Source organism: Fringilla coelebs, assembly GCF_963513975.1.
Source record: "Fringilla coelebs genome assembly, chromosome: 12".
Lineage (NCBI taxonomy): Eukaryota > Metazoa > Chordata > Aves > Passeriformes > Fringillidae > Fringilla > Fringilla coelebs.
The window spans coordinates 21,713,906-21,734,602 of NC_140038.1; the positions used below are offsets into that span (position 1 = coordinate 21,713,906).

At 60.1% G+C, this 20,697-nt stretch overlaps 1 protein-coding gene across 1 annotated transcript in view; it reads left to right on the forward strand.

Annotated features, from left to right (window-relative positions):
* Positions 1 to 1,889: 1,889 nt before the first annotated feature.
* ADAMTS7 (ADAM metallopeptidase with thrombospondin type 1 motif 7) overlaps positions 1,890 to 20,697 on the forward strand; it is a gene marked incomplete at both ends in the record, with an annotated part of 31,686 nt that continues 12,878 nt past the window's right edge. Inside the window, 18 exons of the mRNA XM_084213821.1 lie at positions 1,890 to 2,049; positions 2,437 to 2,780; positions 3,625 to 3,796; positions 5,617 to 5,813; positions 6,466 to 6,549; positions 7,106 to 7,230; positions 8,244 to 8,393; positions 8,987 to 9,130; positions 12,425 to 12,569; positions 13,206 to 13,298; positions 13,845 to 13,990; positions 15,307 to 15,476; positions 15,672 to 15,805; positions 16,216 to 16,336; positions 16,631 to 16,875; positions 18,052 to 18,193; positions 19,587 to 19,713; positions 20,089 to 20,302. Coding sequence (XP_084069947.1) covers positions 1,890 to 2,049; positions 2,437 to 2,780; positions 3,625 to 3,796; positions 5,617 to 5,813; positions 6,466 to 6,549; positions 7,106 to 7,230; positions 8,244 to 8,393; positions 8,987 to 9,130; positions 12,425 to 12,569; positions 13,206 to 13,298; positions 13,845 to 13,990; positions 15,307 to 15,476; positions 15,672 to 15,805; positions 16,216 to 16,336; positions 16,631 to 16,875; positions 18,052 to 18,193; positions 19,587 to 19,713; positions 20,089 to 20,302 — 2,913 coding nt within the window. The remainder of the gene's footprint in view (positions 2,050 to 2,436; positions 2,781 to 3,624; positions 3,797 to 5,616; positions 5,814 to 6,465; positions 6,550 to 7,105; positions 7,231 to 8,243; positions 8,394 to 8,986; positions 9,131 to 12,424; positions 12,570 to 13,205; positions 13,299 to 13,844; positions 13,991 to 15,306; positions 15,477 to 15,671; positions 15,806 to 16,215; positions 16,337 to 16,630; positions 16,876 to 18,051; positions 18,194 to 19,586; positions 19,714 to 20,088; positions 20,303 to 20,697) is intronic.

A 20,697-nucleotide genomic window follows, 5' to 3' on the forward strand; every position in this document is an offset into this window, starting at 1 on the left:
TGGGGCTCGAACCCACGACCCTGGGATTAAGAGTCCCATGCTCTACCGACTGAGCTAGCCGGGCGCCACGCGCACCCAGCGGCCGCCGCGGGTGTTGGCAGCGGTCCGCCGGCCGCGGCTGTTCCCCGCTCCGGCCGCCAGAGGGCGCGTGCCCCGGCTGTTTGCATATTTACCATTATCGCCTAATTAAACATTATCCCAAACCTTATCCCATCATCCCGGCAGGTGCGGAGCGACCGGAGATGCGGCCGTCCCGGGAAAGCTGAGGCTGTCGGAGCCGCGAGCAGCCCCCGAAGGGGTAGTTAATAGAGCCCAGGAATCCCCGGTGTCTGCTCCCGGTGCGCTTCAATCTGAGAGAAAATAAAAGGAGGCAACGACGGGCAGCCCCGGCTGAGGAGAGGAAGGACATGGCGGCATCAGCCAAGCATCGTTTTTCATTTTTGACCGAAAATTCACTGAATTTTTGTGGTTTTTTTTAATCGCGGTCCTCACGGCGCGGCAGACGAAGCAAAGCGGCAAAGGAGCGCCAGGGGGCGCCATGGGCCACGCCGGCAACGCGTAATATAAGCACCGCCCCTTAATGTGCATAACCCCGCCCCTAATGTACATAATCTAGTTTTAATATGCATAACCCCTCCCATCAGACATGCATTGACGCCTTGAGAGGCTGCCTGGAACAGAGCCGGGCAGAGTTAAAGGAATAAAGTAGGGATTTATTAAAAGGCCTTCACAGGACACACCTTGGGCAGTACAAGTGCCTGGCCATGGCTACACCCAGGTTGGACTCCGGGTCATGAGTTTTCACACTTTTATAAGTTTTAGTTCATTTCCATGCTGGAGTTAATTGTCCAGTGACAGCTCCAGGTGATGCAGTCCCATCCTCCCAGGTTGCTCTCCTCAATTCGCTGCTGTTTGCACTTTTTGGGCCTGGAGCTGCAGCGGTGTCTTTGGTTGTGGGGCTGGAAAAGGATTGTTCTGTGTGACTGAGCTGTGAGAACTGCTAACGCTCTATACGAAGTTCAGAGTTATAAACTAATACAGTACAGAATGTGGAAAATGTCAAAGCTCAAACTGAAGGCATCAGTATAATCCCGCCCATCTGATGTACATAACCCCGCCCCAAACGCGCACAGCCCCGCCCATCTGTTGTGTGTGGTCCCGCCCCCTGTTGTGTGTAGCCCCGCCCCCCGTTGTGCCCGGCCCCGCCCCGGCGGAGCCCCCAGCCCGCCGCAGCCATGGCGGCCCCGGCCGCGCTGCGCCCGCTCCTGCCCCTCGTCCCCGTCGCCGCCGCGCTGGCGCTGGCCGCGGGCGGGGGCACCGCGGGGACAGGTCCGGGGGGACAGCACGGCGGGGACCGCGGGAGGGCCGCGGGGGTCCGCGGGGATGGGGGCGGGCTGTCCGTGGAGTGCGGGGTGTCCGCGGGGATGAGCGCTGGGAGTTCGCGGGATTGTCCGCTGCAATGAGCGCCGAGTGTCCGCGGGAATGAGCGGGATGCCCGCTGGAATGAGCGCTGGGCGTCCGCGGGAATGAGCGGGATGAGCGCTGGAATGAGCACCGGGTGTCCGCGGGATTGTCCGCGGGAATGAGTGGGATGAGCGCTGGAATGAGCGCTGGGTGTCCGCGGGATTGTCCGCGGGAATGAGCGGGATGAGCGCTGGGTGTCCGCGGGGATGAGCGGGATGAGCGCTGGGTGTCCGCGGGATTGTCCGCGGGGATGAGCGGGATGAGCGCTGGGTGTCCGCGGGATTGTCCGCGGGAATGAGCGGGATACCCGCTGGAATGAGCGCTGAGTGTCCGCGGGATTGTCCGCGGGGATGAGCGGGATGAGCGCTGGGTGTCCGCGGGAATGAGCGGGATGAGCGCTGGGTGACCGCGGGATTGTCCGCGGGATGCTTGCGAGCCGGCCAGCCCGGTGCTCCCGCCGCTGCCGCGCTCCGTGCCCGCGGGTTGAGCACGCTCGGAGCCGGCAGCCCCGGTCCCCTCCCGGCTCCCCGCGGCCGCAGCGCCGAGCCCCGCCTGGGGAGGCTCCGGGGCGCTCCGTGCCCGCGGGTGCTTTGCCCCCAGAGATGGCGTGTCCCAACACCGCCTCAAAGCGGGGATTCCATTTTGGGGGAGTTTTTCCCGTTGTTTGCTCGGTGGTTATTTTACTGGCAGCCGGAGTTTAACAGCGGGAGTTAAGCGGGGCCAGCCGGGCAGGGCAGGGCTCCGGAGCTGCCTGACTCCCCCTCGCCCGGCCGGCCCCTGACCCTGACCTTAGCGCTGTCCCCCGGCAAAGCCCAGCGCCGGCCCTGCTGTCCCCGCTCCGTTCCGTCCCAGCGGGCACATCCGGCTGCTGTCCGGGTCCCCTGCCGCCGCAGGGGGAGTCCAGCGGGGGGAAGGGGTGCGAGAGGAAAGGTGAAGAGCCCTGCGGGTAAGCGCTGCACCCCCTCTCCCCAGACCCGCGCTCCGGCAGCGACATCGTCCATCCCATCAAGGTCGACGAGAGCGGAGCCTTCCTGTCCTACGACTTGTCCCACCGGGCCCTTCACCGGAGGTCTCCTGCCTCCAGGAGCAAGCTCCCCGCCTTCTACGAGCTGCAGTACAGAGGGCAACCCCTGAAATTCAACCTGAGCCTCAACAGGCACCTCCTGGCCCCGGGCTTTGTCAGCGAGAGGCGTTTCGGGGGCATCGCCGGCGCCAAGATCCAGCCCCGCTCCTACAACCCGTGCCATATGATCGGGGAGGTGCGGGGCCGGGCGCGGCAGGCGGGGCTGGCGGCCCTCAGCACCTGCGATGGCCTGGTGAGTACAGCCCCGCTCCAACCGAGCCCTGACCCATAAGGGAATGGCAGGAGCTGGGTGGAGCCCTTTTTTCTGCCAAAAGTGACACCAAAATTCCCAGCAGCAGCAGGAGAGTCAGCATCTCCTCACGCAGGTCCGGTGCAGCCGCAGATGAGCTGACTGTAAATTTCCCATGGATTGCAGCGGTTTGGGAACTCTCTGGGGCTGGGTTTACTTGTTTGTGTCCAAGTTCCCAAAAAGAGCAATTTTCTGCCTTGTGCTGCAGTGGGATTGTGAGGAGCACACCTGGGAATGAGGGGCTGGGAGCTGCAGGTGTGATAGCGCAGCTCCTGGGCAGTGAAGCTGCTCGCTGTTTCCTCAGCTCCACTGTTGGTATTTCCTGAGTTAGCAGTGACCTGGAGGAGTTTGGGGGAAAGGGTTTAGAACCTGCTGTGGGTTTGCAGAAATGTCCCATGTACCTGCTGGGGCAGTGCCCATGCTCGTGTCCCTCACTTTGGAGGGAGCACAACTCCATCGAATCCTCCACGGCTCCCCACTGCCAGAGGGCAGGAGGAAATGGGACACTGGGGAGAATCCTTCCCTGGGAGGGTGGGCAGGGGCTGGGCTGGAATTCCCAGAGCAGCTGTGGCTGCCCCTGGATCCCTGGCAGTGCCCAAGGCCGGGCTGGATGGGCTGGGAGCAGCCTGGGACAGTGGGAGGTGTCCCTGCCATGGCAGGGATGGGCTTTAAGGTCCCTTCCCACCCCAACCATTCCAAAGTCCCTTGATTCCGTGATCGCTGCCAGCGCCAGGTTCCACCTGAGCTGCAGGTGGCCTGACGGTGGCACTTTGTGTCTCCCTGGCAGAAAGGTGTGTTTCAGCTCATGAACGAGGACTATTTCATCGAGCCCGTGTCCAGCAGCCCCCGGGAGGAGGGAGCAGCACAGCCCCACAGGATCTACAAGCGCCAGGTGCCCAAGGCCAGGGCTGAGCAGGGCAGGAGCCCCCCGGCCCCGCGGGAGTCCTGCGGCGTGCCAGGTACTGTCCCTTCCTCTGTGTCACCGGGGTCCCAGTGGGTGCTGGGCCTCAGGCCTCTGGGCTCATCTCCTGCTCCCAGCCCTGCTGCAGGCCAGGCCTGATGTGGAGACAGAGCTTTTGCTTTCATTTCCACCAAAACTTTGGTTTTGACCTGCCTGGGCATTGGACTTCGGGAGTGGAACTCGGTGGGTCCTTCCCTGTGCGCAGCAGATGGGTTGGATAAACTCCCAAATCCAGCATTACAATGCTGAGGAATTCAGTGCATTCCCAGAAGCTCATGGGCACTTTGCTCCCCGATGAAGCTGCAGTGCATTACGTGCTGCACATTTTCTGGAGCACTCTGGGGTTTGCTTCTGTAACAGGGTTATCTTCAGGCATTCTTCTGATAATCTAAATTAATTACTTAATCTGTGCTAATAATCTTAATGGCTTCTTCTAGGCTTTGAAATCTGTTCTTGACTCAAGTCCATTCTGGACTGTGTAATTCATGTGGATCTCCTCTGTAATCAGGACCAGTGGGGTGAACGTGCTGTGCATGCCCTGGAGGGGAATCCCAAAGGAGCCCCAAAGTCTGCAGGATTTTAGTGACTGCCATCCTCGTGCTGAGCTCTGCTGTGCTGCTCTTTGCTTTGCCCACGACAGGCAGGTGCTGCTGGTGTTGTTTAACTCCTGTCAGTGCCCAGGGCTGCCTGTGGTGTTGGACAGGGATGATCCCAAGGGGAAATGCCCCCTGGGCACCCCCAGCCCTGCAGCAGCCTCAGTCCTGGCTGGGAGCTCAGCACTAAGGACACAATGGGAACGAGCTCCAAGGAAGCTGCTGTGATTAAACTGTCACAGTGGTATTAGCAATTCCTCAGGAGGTGCAGATAGCTGGGATTTCTCAGGCTGGGGATGAAACGCCCTTTCACAGCACACTGCTGCTCAGTGCAGCCCAGGAAATGTAGGAGTCCATTGTTAGGGAAGCCATGAAAGCAATTCCCACTATGTGGGATGAGGTTTGTAAAGCCTTCACCCAGCTGGGGCTGACCCTGACCTTGCTCTTGGAGCCGTGTCACAGGAAAAGTCCCCTCTGCAGAATTCCCAGTGGCCGGTGTGCGTGAGGAGCTGAGCTCTCCCCGCCTCCGGACTCCCAGCCAACATTCCCGTTCTCCCCCCTTGGGAAGGAGCAGAGCCTGCTCTCTCTCCCTGTGCCTGGGGCAGTCTCTGTGCTGGCCTGCAGGGTCCCCGTGTTTCCCCTTGGGAAGGAGCAGAGCCTGCTCTCTCTCCCTGTGCCTGGGGCAGTCTCTGTGCTGGCCTGCAGGGTCCCAGCCTGCCCAGGGCTCTGCTGCTGCTGCTGGGGTCTGGCTCCAGTCACCAGTGCTGCTTTGGGGGCACAGAGTTCATCGTGATGGGAACTGTCCCTTCCTGAAAAACTGAGATTTGGGATGACCCCAAATGTGAAGCCACGGGGTTTTTTCTCAGGTTGTTTCTCAAGCATCTCTGCGGTGTTGTCTACAAATTCCTGTGTCAGTACAAACGCTGACTCTGCTTTGGGAGGCTCCCTGCTCCTTGTGGAGTATTGTTCTGGTCAAAGAAATTCCTTCAAGTGCTCTGTTGTTTGGTTTGTTTTGGTTTTTTTTAGTGTCCTGCTCATGTGCAGCAGGCTGAGCTCAGAGTCCTTTGGAACAGAGCACAGCAAAATGCACATGAGTTATTGCATTATGGCTCTAAGTGTGGAGCCTTCTCCACATCAAAGATGATTCCTTTGAATTAAAAAAGAAGATATTAAAGTTGCAGGCACTTGATCAAGGAAAAAATATTTTTCCCCTTAAATCCCTCAGAGTCTCAGGAGAGCCTGGAGCGGTCTGAGAGGCGCAGGGAGAGGTGGGAGCAGAAGCAGCACAGGAGGAGAAGGATCAAGCAGCGCTCCGTCAGCAGGGAGAAGTGGGTGGAGACGCTGGTGGTGGCAGACACCAAGATGGTGGAGTTCCACGGCAGTGCCAACATCGAGAAGTACGTGCTGACCGTCATGAACATGGTGAGTGCTGGCCCTGCAGGGCTGGGCCACGGCAGCACCGAGCCCTGGGAGGCACCCAGAGCTCATCCAGGTGCCCCTGACACGGGCAGGGGTCCGTGGTACCATGGGGATGGGGATGGGGACGTGGCCTCCGAGGGAGGTGCTGGACAGGCTGTGGTGGTCTCCTCTGGCAGTCTGGGGGGCTGTGCTGGGGCCGTGACACAAGCAGAGAAGGAGGTGGCTCAGTCTGTCCCTCTGCTGCTGCCGGGGTGGCACTCTTGGCATTCCAGAGAAAAGCTTTGGTTGATGCCAGGAAAGGGTGGGAGGGGGAAGAGGACCTCAGATAACATCCCTGGATTTCTGGGGGTGCAGAAGGCACCAAACTCCTTTGGGATGTTAAACACATGCAATAGGAGTGAGAGCAGAGGGGTCCCCCAGGCGTTTCTGGCTGAGCTCCAGTGTCTGCACAGATCCCATCGAGTGTAAATGGATTTCATGGCAGGCCTCGCTCCAGCCCCGTGTCTGCTCTTGCCTCCCATGTGGGGAATTCCTGAGATGCTGTCAACAGCCTGCAGCAGCTTTTCCCGCAGGAGCTGCCGCAGCTGGAGGTGGCAGGGGCAGTGTGCTGGCTGCCCTGTGTCCCCAGCCATGTCCCCGTGGTGTCCCACTGCAGGTGGCAGGGCTGTTCCACCACGCCAGCATCGGGAACCCCATCAACATCGCCATAGTGCGGCTGATCCTGCTGGAGCACGAGGAGGTGAGGCCCAAACTGGGGCTGGGCTGGAGACCAGGCTCCCTCCTGGGCTGGCCCCCTGGCCTGGCCTGGCGTGGGGGAGAAATCCAGGTGCCCACCTTTGCCTCCTCCTCTTGGCTGGTGGAGCCCGGGGCGGTGTGGGCAGAGGAGCTGCAGAGCCTGCTCTTGGGGTGGTGTCTGGGAACACAGTGTCACTGTGCTGGCAGAGGGCTCTGGGTCACTGGTGGCCGTGTCCAAGCTGCCCTGGTGGCTCTGGGGGGCCTGAGGCCACTCAGGGTCTCCACAGCCACATCCTTCTCTGTCAGCCAGCACGTGAGGTTTTCCTGCAGTGGTTCTTAACCCCCGTTACTGGATGATTTAATGTTTTGGTTGAATCACAGATGAAAAGAAAGCAGGAAAAGGGCTGTTTTCCCACCCAGCCTACAAGCTATAAACATGGAGCAATTCCATCTGGACGGCAGTCATTCCCGATCCCACTCTGATGTGCCTGGGGTCAGACCTCTCCCCTCCCCATCCCAAAATCCAAACAGCTCCAGCAGATCTCCCTCTCTTTTGGCAGGAGGACCTGAAGATCTCCCACCACGCAGACAACACCTTGAAAAGCTTCTGCAAGTGGCAGAAGAGCATCAACGTGAAGGGAGACTCCCACCCCCTGCACCACGACGTCGCCGTGCTGCTCACCAGGTGTGGAGCCCACACACAGGGCTGGGGCTGGGGCAGCCAAAAACTCACCTGGCTGCAGGTGGGACAGCCAGGGGAGCATCTCCCAGCAGCTCCTGAAATCTCACTCTCCCTGCCTGGACACCTGCACGTGATATCTGTGATGTGAAATCTGGGGACATTTCCTGGTGGCTGGAGCTGCTGTTGAAGGTGTCCCTGCCCATGGCAGGGGGTTGGATTTAGATGATCTTTAGGATCCTTCCAACCCAAAGCATTCCATGAGTGTGTGATTCCATGGACTGGTCTCAGATCTCAGGTTTAAATCTGGACACTGCTCCCAGCTGAGGTTTCCAAACCAGGTTTTCAGCGTGGCCCTGTTGCCAAGCCCCAGAAGGGCTGCATCCAGGAGCTGTGCACAGGATTAACTCTCCTTTTTCCTGAGAGGCTGGGCTTGGCAGAGGAGCCTCTGGGAAGCCCCTGACCTCCCACGGAGCTGGCAGGAATTCCTGCCTCTGGCCAAGTTTGTGTACCTTGCAGTCAAAGCCTGGTTTGAGGCTTTCAGGCTGCCGTGAGCCGGCTGTTGTGGTGGTTTGGGTGATGATTCACAACCCACGGCAGCTTTATCTTCCCTGGGAGGTTCCTTTGTAGCAGAAATGAGGCACTTGGGGCCTTGTACTTCAGTGGAGCTGTTCTTCCTGGGTGGCTGGAGCTGCCCTGGAAAACCACAGCACCTCTGGGATGTGCTTCCCCAAAACATTGTTTGATTATCCCCAGCATCAGCTTTATTTATACAAGGGAATAAATGCAGCCAGGCTGGCCAGCAGCTCCCATTAATCAGGCTTAATGGTGAGCTGGGGATACTGGGAGAGGAAAGGGGAAAGGAAAGGTCACAAATGTTTCCCCTGTGGAAGGATGTTGGATGTCCTGCTCTCACTCCTGTTTGGCCGCTGTCCGTGTGCCGGGTCCTGCTGCCTTCCAACGCCCTCTCTGCTCTGTGTCTGTCTGTCTGTCCGTGTGTCCTCGTCCCCTCGGCCAAGGAAGGACATCTGTGCTGCCATGAACAGGCCCTGTGAGACCCTGGGGCTGTCGCACGTGGCCGGGATGTGCCAGCCCCACCGGAGCTGCAACATCAACGAGGACACGGGGCTGCCGCTCGCCTTCACCGTGGCCCACGAGCTGGGACACAGGTACCACCCTCCTCCTCCTCCTCCTGCTGTCCTCTGTGCGCACCCTGGGGCTGGAGAAAGCACGGGGGGAAGCTGGGAGATGTTCTCAGGGGGTTCCTCATGGGTCCAAACACTCCCTTGCTCCCTGAGGGTTTCATTGCAGAGTTAGGTTTTGGGTTGTCCCAGGTTTAATGAGAACCACACAATCCAAGGCAACCCGGAGAAATTGCACCTGTGTATTGTCCTGGGGTGGTGTGGGAAGGTTTTGGAGCAGGGCTTGCCCATTGAGAGGTTTTAAAGTAGGATCTGTCTGTCATATCAGCGACAGAATTTTGCTTGCCCCAGTTTCAGTTAAACTTTGACAAGGTCACTTGAACATTGCAGTTCCCAGTAGACATCTGCATGTGGGAAAACACCCCCCAGCGAGATCTTGTCGAATACTCCTGAGCTGTCAGTGGGAAAGCTGCAGTGAGAGCAGGGGACAAGCTCAGGGCTGCCAGCAGCAATGCCCAGGGCAGTCCCTGCTCCTGTGCGGGAGCGGGGCCGGGAGCGGCGGCGGCGGTGGCTGTGGTGCTCGTGGCTCACCTCCCCTCCGTGGGCTGTGTCTTACACAGTTTTGGGATTCAGCATGATGGAAGCAGCAATGACTGTGAGCCAGTTGGGAAAAGACCTTTCATCATGTCTCCACAGCTCCTGTATGACACGTCCCCACTCACCTGGTCCCGCTGCAGCCGCGAGTACATCACACGCTTCCTCGAGTGAGTGCTTCCTCCTCTTCCTCCTCACTGATGGGGCTGGGGGTCGGGGCCCAGGCACGGGGGGATGCTCTTATCTCTGAGATATCTCTCTAAGAGAGTTGGGGGTCTTTGCCCAGAGCAGCTGTGGCTGCCTGATCCCTGGGAGTGTCCCTGGGGCTTGGAGCAGCCTGGGGTAGTGGGAGATGTTCCTGCCCATGGCAGGGGTGGAATGAGATGGGCTTTGAGGTCCCTTCCCACCAAACCATTCCACAATTCCATGGATCCTCCCAGGGTTGCCTCACTCTATGCTGTGAAGGGGGGTCAGGAGCTTTTGGGGTCGCACAGGGGCTGTGGCTGCACTGCTAAAACCAGAGTGTTTTCCCTCAGTGCTCCCTGCAGGCTCTGCAGAATCTCTCTGATTCTCTCAGCCTGTCATGGGCAAACCAGATCCAGCCAAATTCTTCCCTGCCTTTGTTTATTTTTAGCACCCGTGGCTGATTTTTCAGCCTGTTGTTAGGAAGTTCCAAGGAACCCAGCCCGGAGTTTGGTTTGTCAGCCAGGGGCTTGCACTGGAGGAGCGTTTTCCCCCTTGCTGCAGGAAGGTTTGAAAGCAGTGAGGAGCAGCGAGGGGAGAGCTGGGCCAGGGGAGGCTGCTGGGGCCAGGCTCCGCTCCCAAATCCCAGCCTGGGCCATGTGGGTTGGCCCCGTGCAGGGGAATTTCTGCTGATTTATGGCTTTCTGAGGAATGGAGCTCTCCGCATCCGCAGCGCTCTTGGCCCTCTGCTTTTAACCTTCACTTGGGCAGGAAGAATTTCCTGCCTGTGCTGACCCCGGGCTGCTGCGAGCTGCGATGGGGAGACAGCGCAGCTGGAAGCTCCTCTGCTGGGGTTTGGGTCCCCCTGGTCCCCCAGAAGGAGCAGCTCTTCCTCGGGAGCTGCCTGTTACCGGCTGTGACACCCCGGGCCAGGGCACAGACAGCAGTGTTGTAACGGGATGCTGGCAGCAGAACGGGAGGGAGGGAGCCAGGAAACCCGACCCTGCTGACCTGGGGTTGCTGGGTGTGCTTGGAACAGACCTCATGTTCGGGAAAACCGCACTCTTGCATGGTGATTATTATTATTTTACACAAGATCATTGTTATTTCACAAGCCCTGCTGAATGTCGGAGCATCTGAAAGTGATTCCTGGCAGCAGCAGGGCCCCAGCACTGCAGTCAGTGCTGCTGCAGCTGGGGCTTCAGTCAGGGTCTGACTGGGGGCACTGGGAGAGCTCCTGTCCCTGCCGTGGCAGCCTGTCCCCAAGGAAGGTGTCCCCTCGCTCAGGCCAGTGTAGGGTGCTGGCACAGGGTGGCTGCTGAGGGACCCTTCAGTCTTTGCTCTGCATCAGACAAGCAGACTTTCAGCCTCTTTCCTCAGTGCTGGAGCTCTTCTTCCATCATCCTCCCCTTGCCAGGGCCTGGGGGCTGCTGCCCCTGCCCTGCCCGTGCCACCCTCTGCCAGCCCCACCAGCCCCATGGCTCTGCAGCTGATTCTTCCCCAGCTCCAAGCTTTGCCTTTGTTTTTGTTGAATTCTGTCCTGGCTTCTTTGGACCCTTCCTCCAGTTCTCTGGGAGCTTTTGGAATTTTAATCCTGCTCTCAAATGTATCTGCAGATCCTCTCAGGCTGCTCACAGATGGGGATTTAATCATTGTTCCATCCACTCCATCCTCCAGCTCGTTAAGGAACGGACTGGAACAGGCAGAGCAGTGCAGGCCCCTGCATCTTTCCCTTGGACTGGGATTTACTGCAGATCCCTGGAAGCCAGAGGGAAACTCAGGCCAATTTTTCCCTGCTTGGAGATGTGTTTTGGCCAACTGAACAGACCAGGAGATTGATTGTAAAATATTTAACAAAGCAATAGATTTCTGGAAAAGCTGGAAAGCTGAGGCAGATGCCAGTCACCCCCAGACTGAACAGAGACCCCTCTGTGAGCTGGGGCAGGGCAGGGAGTGCCCAAGCACTCAGAGGAACAGGAGGCTGGGGACAGGTAGGGGGGACCTGTGGGGCCCAAAAAGGCAGAGGGTGAAGAGTCCAGAGCAGCACGAGTGTCACACCTGGGGCTCATCCAGGATGAAGTGCTGGAGCCTGGACTTTTTCCAGTAAGGACACCTTCTGTTTTCAGAGAAAACACTCCAAGTGCACAGAATGGAAAGGGCTTTAAGGCTCCTTCCAACCCAAACCATGCCAGGATTTTGGGATTCTGTGGAAATACACTTGGGGTGCCCTGCAGCGTGTGTCTGACAGAGGCTGTGGCAAGACCCTGTGTCCAGCTGCCCAACCCATGCCCCATCCATCCCAGCTCAGCCCCACATCACCCACAGGGATGGGATCCTGCCCTTCCCACTGGGCTGGGAGCAGCAGGATGCTCCTGCTGTTGGGAGTTTGGAAATGGAAATTTTTGAGCCCCTGGGCTGCTGAAAGCTGCCTCTTTCCTGGTTTGTCCCATAGGGAAATATCAGTGTATTTCAGTGAGGACATGCATGGGAGCTTAGGGGGCTGTCTCCAGCCAAGGGAGCTGTTTGTAGGTGTCCAGTCTGGAACTCGGTGGGTGGCATGGCAAGGGGAGGAGGGGGTGCTGCTTCTGCTGGGCATCACCCCGTGGCACTGCCAGCCCCCCAAAGCAGCAGCTCTCCTGCTTCCAGCCCTGTTTCCGTGCTGCTGCTTTGGCTTAAAAAGGAATCTCGTTGCACGTGAATTCCCAGCCGTTCCCCATCCCAACAAACCCGGGTAATCCGATCCGCCGCCGCAGCCTTGCCAGAGGCTCGGCCTCGCTGGAAACAAGTTCGTTGAAATAACGCGGCGGGCTGAGCCGGGGACAATCCCGGCTGTGTTTGGGAAGCGTCAGAAGCAGCGGGAGCAGGGGAGGCACCGCCCGGCCCCGAAGCTGTCCTGTCCAGCCGGGCCTGAGCGCGGGGTGGGCACGGCTGGCTGCTGAGCATCTCTTCATCCCTGTCAGCCGGGTCTGCAGGGACGCTTCTGCCTGTTGACATCAGTGTCGCTGGGACATTTATGGCTGTTGCCCCTTCTGTCTTTGTCCCTTCACCTTCCCCACGTCCTGCCACCGCGGGGGACATGGGGGGGATCACTCTGGGGGGCTCCCAGCCCAGTGAGGTACCCAGAGGTGCTCGTCCACACTGGAGCAGCTCCGGGGACTGCAGAGCCGGGCTGTGTCACTGGGAAACGCTGGTTGCTCATCCCGGGACATTGACCAGCGGCTGCTCCCGTCACCTGCCGGAGGTGTGGCACACTGGGTGACGCTGTGTGACCTCTCTTGCAGCCGGGGCTGGGGGCTGTGCCTGGATGACCCCCCGGCCCGGGAGCTGCTGGACTTTCCCCTGGTGCCCCCGGGCGTCCTGTACGACGTGGGCCACCAGTGCCGGCTGCAGTACGGCCCCTACTCCACCTTCTGCGACGACATGGACGTAAGGGGGACTGCGGGACACGGGGGGGCTTGGCTGGGGCTGTGCCCACCCTGCCCGAGGGAGGGACCTGAGCTGTGCCCAAGGGATGGATCTGTGCCCGAGGGATGGACCTGATCTGTGCCCCAGGGATGGGTCTGATCTGTGCCCCAGGGATGGGTCTGATCTGTGCCCCAGGGATGGATCTGATCTGTGCCCCAGGGATGGGTCTGATCTGTGCCCCAGGGATGGATCTGATCTGTGCCCCAGGGATGGATCTGGTCTGTGCCCGAGGGATGGATCTGGTCTGTGCCCGAGGGATGGATCTGATCTGTGCCCGAGGGATGGATCTGGTCTGTGCCCGAGGGAGGGCTCTGTGCCCCAGGGATGGATCTGATCAGTGCCCCAGGGATGGATCTGATCAGTGCCCCAGGGATGGATCTGATCTGTGCCCGAGGGATGGATCTGATCTGTGCCCCAGGGATGGATCTGATCTGTGCCCGAGGGAGGGCTCTGTGCCCCAGGGATGGATCTGATCTGTGCCCCAGGGATGGATCTCATCTGTGCCCCAGGGATGGATCTGTGCCCCAGGGATGGATCTGGTCTGTGCCCCAGGGAGGGCTCTGTGCCAGGCAGGAACCTGTCCCTCTCTCCCCACAGAGTGTCTGCAGCACGCTGTGGTGCACGGTGGGGAACACGTGTCACTCCAAGCTGGATGCAGCTGTGGATGGCACAGCCTGCGGGGAGAGCAAGGTAATGGGGTGGGGGGACACCCCTCCATGGCCTCAGGGAGCCCTGCTCCGGCACACACAGGGGCTCTGCAGGGTCAGCGCAGGGCTGGGCTCATCCCACTGCCCCTGCTCTGCCCAAACACCCCCTGCCCCAGCAGGGACTGCCCCTAGGGAAGGTGACTCACTTGGGGTCCCTTGAATCACCTGGCAAGGTGAAACCCACAGTTAATGACCATGGCAGGAGAGCACAAGGCTCGCTCTGCTGCCATGGTGGATGCTCCTCCCTGGGGTCTTTCCCACTGCTGGGGAGCCCCTCTGGGCTGACACTGGGCTGTGAATCCCCTTGCTGAGGGGTCTCCATGGAGCTTTGGGTTTGTTTTCTCCCTCAAATCCTCAAACAGCCCAAGACCCCTGAGTTTCCCATGGCTTGAGGAGCTGCAGGCTCTGGCAGAGCCCAGCTGACCCCAGGCACCTCCGTGCAAGCAAAGCAGGGATTTCCACGGGCAGTGTGTGTGCTGGGCCTCAGCGCTGCCCACCCTTAACCCCTTGTTCCCCTCCTGTCCTGCAGTGGTGCTTCAACGGCGAGTGTGTTCCCGTGGGCTTCCGGCCCGAGCCCATCGACGGCGGCTGGAGCTCCTGGAGCGCCTGGGCCTCCTGCTCCCGCAGCTGTGGAGCAGGAGTGCAGAGTGCTGAGAGGCACTGCAGCCACCCCACGTAAGCCAGCCCTGAGCCTGGCCTGCCCAGACCCCAGGACACCAACAGGAGTCACAGGATGCTGGGGTGGTTTGGGCTGGGAGGGACCGGTTCCATCCCCTGCCCTGGAGTGCTGCAGTGTGACTCAAACAAAGGGCAGAGGCTCCACGCTCAGAGATGTAAAACATATCCAGTGTCCTTTAGTGACAGAACAGCAAACCAGGCATTCTTGGAGCCTGATTCAGAGTTGTTTTGAAAAATCCTGCTGCAGTTTATCACCCTGCTGCATTCCATCAGCCAGTGCTGGCTGGAAGTGTCCGGGCACTGCTGGAGGAGCTGCCATCTCCATCCTGGGATTTCTGCTGACCCATCTGCTCCCCAGATGTCCCCTTGGTCACCAGATCCCTGTTGCACTGGATTTAGCCAAAACCCCCAGCTTGCCCTGGTGTCAGAGCAGCCTGGGATGGGGAGGAAAAGGGCTTTGTAGTGATGTTCCAGGGGAGTTGCTTTCCCATGGGGAGCTCTGACAGCCCCAGGAGTGAGCTCCTGCCCATCCTCTTTCTCGGGTGAGTTTGGTACGTGCTGCTGAGCTCTTGAGGGAAGCGCTCTGTCATCTCGGTGCTGGATCAGGACCTGGATTTGTGTTTGACATAAAGGCTGTGGCAGAGGTGCTGTGGTGGTTTGTGGAGTGTTCCAAACACAGCTGTGGACAGGCAGGAGAGCAAACACTGGGAATTTCCCAGGCAGTTGTTTGCTTTGGCCACTGGAGGTAAATCTTCAGCTTTGCCCTTGGGATGAAGTGAGAAAATGTGTGCTGGGCACCACCCCCCCCAGCCATTCCTCAGGGCAGAGCATGTAAACACAGCCCTAAAATAATCATTAGCTTCATTCTCTTCAGCAGAGTGTGCCCAGGAGGAGGAATTCCCGTGAGGTGACTGGGCCATGGACAGCGGTGTGCTTGAAGGACAAGGCAGCGTGGAGGGAGATGGTGGCCGTGTTGTGAGGGTCTGCTGGCATCTGAGAAAAGCACTGCTGTGCTTCTCGAGTCTCCCTTGCTTTAAAAAGCCCAGTGTCAGCTTTGCCATTCCCTGGGGCAGTAGAGGAGCAGAGTCAGGAGGATTCCCTGGGTGGGAAGGAGAGTCCTGAGCAGCTGCAGGATGGGCACCAGGCTGGACGGGGCTTGGAGCAGCCTGGTCTGTGGAAGGCGTCCCTGCCCCTGGCAGGGGGTGGAACAGGGATGGACTTTGAGGTCCCTTCCGACCCAAACCATTCCACAGCTCTGTGACTCTGAGGCCTGTGCCCTCCCAGCCCTTGTGACTGGTTCTTGCCTCCCCCAGGCCCAAGTACGGGGGCCGGTACTGCCTGGGCGAGCGCAAGCGGTTCCGGATCTGCAACGTGCGGCGCTGCCCCCCGGACAAGCCCTCCTTCCGCCAGGTCCAGTGCAGCCAGTTCAACCCCATGCCCTACAAAGGGAAGCTCTACAAGTGGACACCGGTGCCCAACAACAGTGAGTGGAGAGCGGAGACCTCAAACCTGGAGCGGCTCGGGCACGGCCCCGGAGCGGCCGGAGCTGGCTGTTTGTGTCCCAGCCTCGCCTTGCAGCCCGTGCTGGATTTTGTATTTTACACTGCCCTGGGCTTGCAGGGTTGATTTTGCTTTCGGAGAGACCAGTGCTGGGGCTGAGTGTGTGCCTGTTCCCCAGTGAACCCCTGCGAGCTGCACTGCCGGCCCGAGCACGAGTACTTTGCGGAGAAGCTGCGGGACGCGGTGGTGGACGGCACGCCCTGCTACGACAGCGACGCCAGCCGCGACGTCTGCATCAACGGCATCTGCAAGGTGGGCTGGCCACCCGGGGACCCACGGGGCACCCACGGGGCGGCACCCACCCTTGGGCGCTCAGCATCCCCTCCCTCTCGTGCTGAGCTCGCTCCTTCTGCCATCCCCCACTTGGAGAGCGCTCCTGGTTGCCGTGGGGTGAGTGGTACGGGCTGTGTCAGCCTCTGTGCTGGCCTCAAGGAGCCAGAGCACCACCCAGGCCAGGATGGACGCAGCCTGGAGCAACCTTGGAGCGCCCTGCTCTCAGAGAAGGTGTCCCTGCCCACGGCAGGGGGCTGGAACTGGATTGTCTTTAAGGTCCCTTCCACCCCAAGCCATCCCAGGATGCTGTGAATCTCTTGGGGACGATGCCATCGGTGCTGGGAGGGACTGGGAGGTGCTGGTGCTGGGCTGACGGGGCTCCCTTGCAGAACGTGGGCTGTGACTACGAGATCGACTCGCACGCCGTGGAGGATCGCTGCGGGGTGTGCCACGGGGACGGCTCCACCTGCCACACCGTCCACAAGACCTTCGAGGACAGCGAGGGGCTGGGTAAGGGCACCTCCTCCTGCTGTCCCCAGAGCACCCCCATGTCTGGTCCTGCACAGCTGGGCTGCTGCTGCTCCTTTGGAAGGGGAGTTTAATTCCAACTTGTTGATTTTTTGGGGATAAGACAGCAGGGAACTCAGGTGGGCTCAGGGTAGGGCTTGGTGCCCACTGCTGCCTTACAGAGGTGTAAGGATTGGCACAGTGCTGGCACCCAGGGGACACAGCACCCACCCAAGGACAGAAATCATCTCAGACACCTCTGACTTCCCCAAGACCAACGCTTGGTTCCATTCCCAGGTTACGTGGACATTGGGATTATCCCCGTGGGAGCCCGGGAGATCCGGATTGAAGAGGTGGCAGAAGCTGGGAATTTCCTGGCACTGCGGAGCGAGGACCCAGAGAAGTATTTCCTGAATGGAGGCTGGACCATCCAGTGGAACGGGGACTACAGGGTGGCAGGGACCACCTTCACCTACAAGAGGACAGGCAACTGGGAGAACCTCACCTCTCCGGGGCCCACCGTGGAGCCCGTGTGGATCCAGGTAGGATGGATCCTGCCCTCCTCGTGGGGCTGAGCTGCTGTGGTCCCTCACAGCCCTCTCTGCATCCAGAGGAAGGGCTCTCTCCTCCTCGGGGTGTGTTTCTCTGGGAGCCAACGCTGGGGCAGCCAAGACTTGCTGCCAGCCCAGGGATGTTTCCAGCCCACGTCACTTGCAGCTGAGCCTCGTCCCCTTTGCAGCATTCTGCAGAATGTTTGCACAGGAGAGGGAGTGTGAGGAGAAAGAGCTGTTTCCTGAGCCTTTCCCGTATCTTATCACCAGCAGGGAAAGAGCCCCTGGTGCTTCTGGCTGGGCAGGACAGTCAGGAGCGAGGGAGCTGCCAGCTCATGCAGAGCTGTGGGAGTCACTATCCTTGTGACCATGAGGCCAAGCCTTCCTCTGCAGAAACCAGTGGGAATCATCCCACACCTGATGGCACAGCTGGCACCAGGCTGGCATCCCTCGTGGTGCCAGGTATGGTGCAGAGGTGGTGCACCACGGAGCTGCATCCCGTGCACCCCCAGGATCCCCCTGCCCTGGCAGTCGTGGCTCAGCCCCACCACTCCCCAGAACATCCCTGCCTTTGCAAGGCTCTCCCAGGGCTCAGCCACCCCGAGCAGCCACAATCTCCTCCTGCCTTTCCTTCAGCAGCAGCTCGGGGTGGGATGTGAGCAGGATCCTGGGCCTGCTGCTGCCAAGGGCTGCTGTTAATGGGAATGCTGGCATGCTCAGCACCCACAAATCACTTTCTGGGATTCATAACCTAATTAAAACCCGTGGACAACAACGTTTCGATATTCATGGAGAGCTTTTGGAAAGACGCCCTGGCTCCCGCCAAAGCTCCAAGAACAACAAAGCTTTGGCAATAATGGGAGTGCTTAGGCTAAGAAAAACAGGGATGAACTCCCGGCCCTCACAAGCGTGGGTGCTTCCAGCAGGGCTTGTGTCAACCACAGGAGCAGCAGGAGCCCCTCTGCAGTGGGAGGCAGCTTAGGAAATTCCACCAGTGGGCAGGGACACCTTCCACAAACTGGATTACTCCAAGTCCCATCCAGCTCTGTTGGGGTGCTGGGCACAGGGTCACGTCCTTCTGTCCCTGCTGGGCAGCTCCCTCACCCCGGGAAGCCCCTGGGGCAGTGCCACCCCCCACTGCCCTGCCCTGTCCCCTGTGTCCCCCAGCTGCTGTTCCAGGAGACCAACCCCGGGGTGAGGTACCAGTACACGATCCAGCGCCCGGCTGACAGCGAGAACGAGATCGAGCAGCCCGAGTTCCTGTGGCGCTTTGGCTCCTGGACCACCTGCACGGCCACCTGTGGGACAGGTGAGCACAGCCCTTGGGACACCGCTCCGGGCAGTCGAGGGTCCCTGGGGAGCCTTTGAAATTCCTGGGTCTTGGGTTTCACGGGGTCCTAGGGGAAGAAGAAAGGCACATCTGCTGAGGTCACGGCCTGTGGTGCTCAGCAGGAACCCCAGGGCTTTATCAGCACTGTGCTCCCAGCTCGGTGTCCTGTTACCCAGCCCTGGATGGAGACAAAAGAGCTTTAGAGGAATCAGGGGGTGTGGAAGGGCCAGTCTCCTGCCTGGCTGGGCTCTGCAGGGGGGAGGATATCCAGGGTTTTACAGAGAGCACTGGGGTCCCACAGTGTCCGTGTGTGGACGTTTGCTTCCCCCCTCCTGCCCCACTGGCTGGGTATCCCAGGGCCCCCAGGGCAGCTTTTGGGGCAGCTGGTGCAGAGGGACAATTCTGGAACTCTGCCGGGGGAGGCTGGGAGCAGCAAGCACTTCCTCGAGAGCAGCTGGCACTGGAAAAAAGGGGAATTCAAGGACGCTTGTGCTTTCTAGGTAGCACAGAGTGCCAGGACATGGGCTTTGTTTAAAACCAGCTTTTCTTTGTATGATTCGAGTGCTCGGCTTCCAGAACGGAAGGGAAATAGAGGAGTGAATCAGGCAGGAGTTGGTGAGGGTGAGCAGCTGGAGAGGGCTGAGCCCCTCTTCCTGCACTGAGTGATGATGTGAGATGAGATGTGCGTTTGGGAGAGCTCTCAGTGAGCCTCTGGTGAGTCCCAAGGCCCTGTAAGCTCCCAAGTGCTTGAGCCAGAGCCCAGCTCAGGAGCTTCAGCAGGGTTCTGTCAGTCTCAGCTGGGCTCATGGTGACAGCTCTCCGTGTCACAGGTCAAGTACGTGTTACAGAAACGGGGACAGAAGCCGGAGCGAGGCAGTGCGCTGAGGTCACCATAAAACCCCTGTGAGCAGACTGGGGACACGAGGCTTTGGGCAGTGTTTGTGCCTGAGCTGGGATGGGGCAGGGCTGCCAGAAGAGCCGAGTGCTGCCCCTTGTCAGCCCCCAGAGCTCGCAGTGCACACGGTGCTGGGTGTGCTCCTGGCAGGGGTGTCAGGCTGGTGCCCCTCCATGGCTGCACGGCTCCGGCTGCCATCCTGCCCCAGCTGCCCCGGTGCCAGGGGCTCTGCAAGGGCCCCTCAGCCTCAGCACCAATGAACCTGCAGCTTCAAGTGGTGCTTTCATTTCCTTCCCACTGTCCTGGCTCACTCAGTCCTCCTGTGCTGGGTGGTTGCGTTCAGTTTCCAAAGCCGTGCTGGTGCCCATGTGGTGCCAATGCCCCCAGGGTGGCAGGCAGTGCCCCCGGGGTGGCAGCCAGTGCCCTGGGGGTGCCCTCAGTGCCCCGGGGGTGCCCTCAGTGCCCATCCTTCCCCAGGGGTGCAGCGGCAGGTGGTGCACTGCGTGGAGAGGCTGGCGGGCCTGGTGGAGGAGCGGTTCTGCGACGCGCTGACGCGCCCCGACGACCAGCAGCGCACCTGCAGCGAGGAGCCCTGCCCGGCCAGGTGCCACCCACCCTGCTGCCCCTCTCTCGCCCTGGGCATGGGTCCCAGGCCCTGGGTGGCCCGTGACAGCATCCCTGGGGTCGCCTGACGGCTGCAGGGCATTGCGTGTCCACAGGCAGAGCCTCACAGATGGTCCCATCCTGGCAGGATGCTCCTCCGTGCCTCTGTGCACAGCTCGGGGGGACTGTCCCATCCCTGACCCTCTGTCTGAGCTCCCAGATGCTGGGCTGACACATTTGGGATCCTCCTTTTCCCATGGCCTCATGTGATGGGCAATGGGATGGATCGTGGGGCATGGCTGCTTGCTCTGACTGAGATCTTTCTCTTCCTTTCCCCCCTTGTCCCCATGTCCCCCTTGTCCCCTTTCCCCCGCAGGTGGTGGGTGGGTGAGTGGCAGCAGTGCTCAGCCACGTGTGGCCGGGCAGGGCTGATGAAGAGGACGGTGCTGTGCATCCAGAGCGTGGGGCTGGACGAGCAGAGGGCCCTGCAGCCAGCAGACTGCCAGCACCTCACCAAGCCAGATGCCACCACGCCCTGCCACCCAGAGGTCCCCTGTCCCTCCCCGTGGACTGTGGGCAACTGGTCCGAGGTGAGAGGGGACACTGGGGACGTGCCAGTGTCTTGCCAAGGGGTGGGAGCTGGGGACAGGAGCCCACGGACACCTGAGCCTGCCCCAGAGTGCTGGGTGTGCTCCTGCCCACAGAAATCCATGGCTGTGTCCCTGTGGGCTCCCCTGGATGGGCATTCCGTTGCTTGGAGAGCTCTCAGGGTGGGATAGGAGCACTGGGCAGTTCATCTCTGCCCCAGCCCTGGCCTTTGCAGCTCCCTCACACACACAGGGTGAGGGCCACGCTCCGTGCTTGGCACAAGGAGGGCAGAAATGAGGTTTTCAGCTGGACGTGGCTTGGAACAGCCTGGTGTAGTGGAAGGTGTCCCTGCCCAGGGCAGGGGGTGGAACTGGATGATCTTCAAGGTCCATCCCAA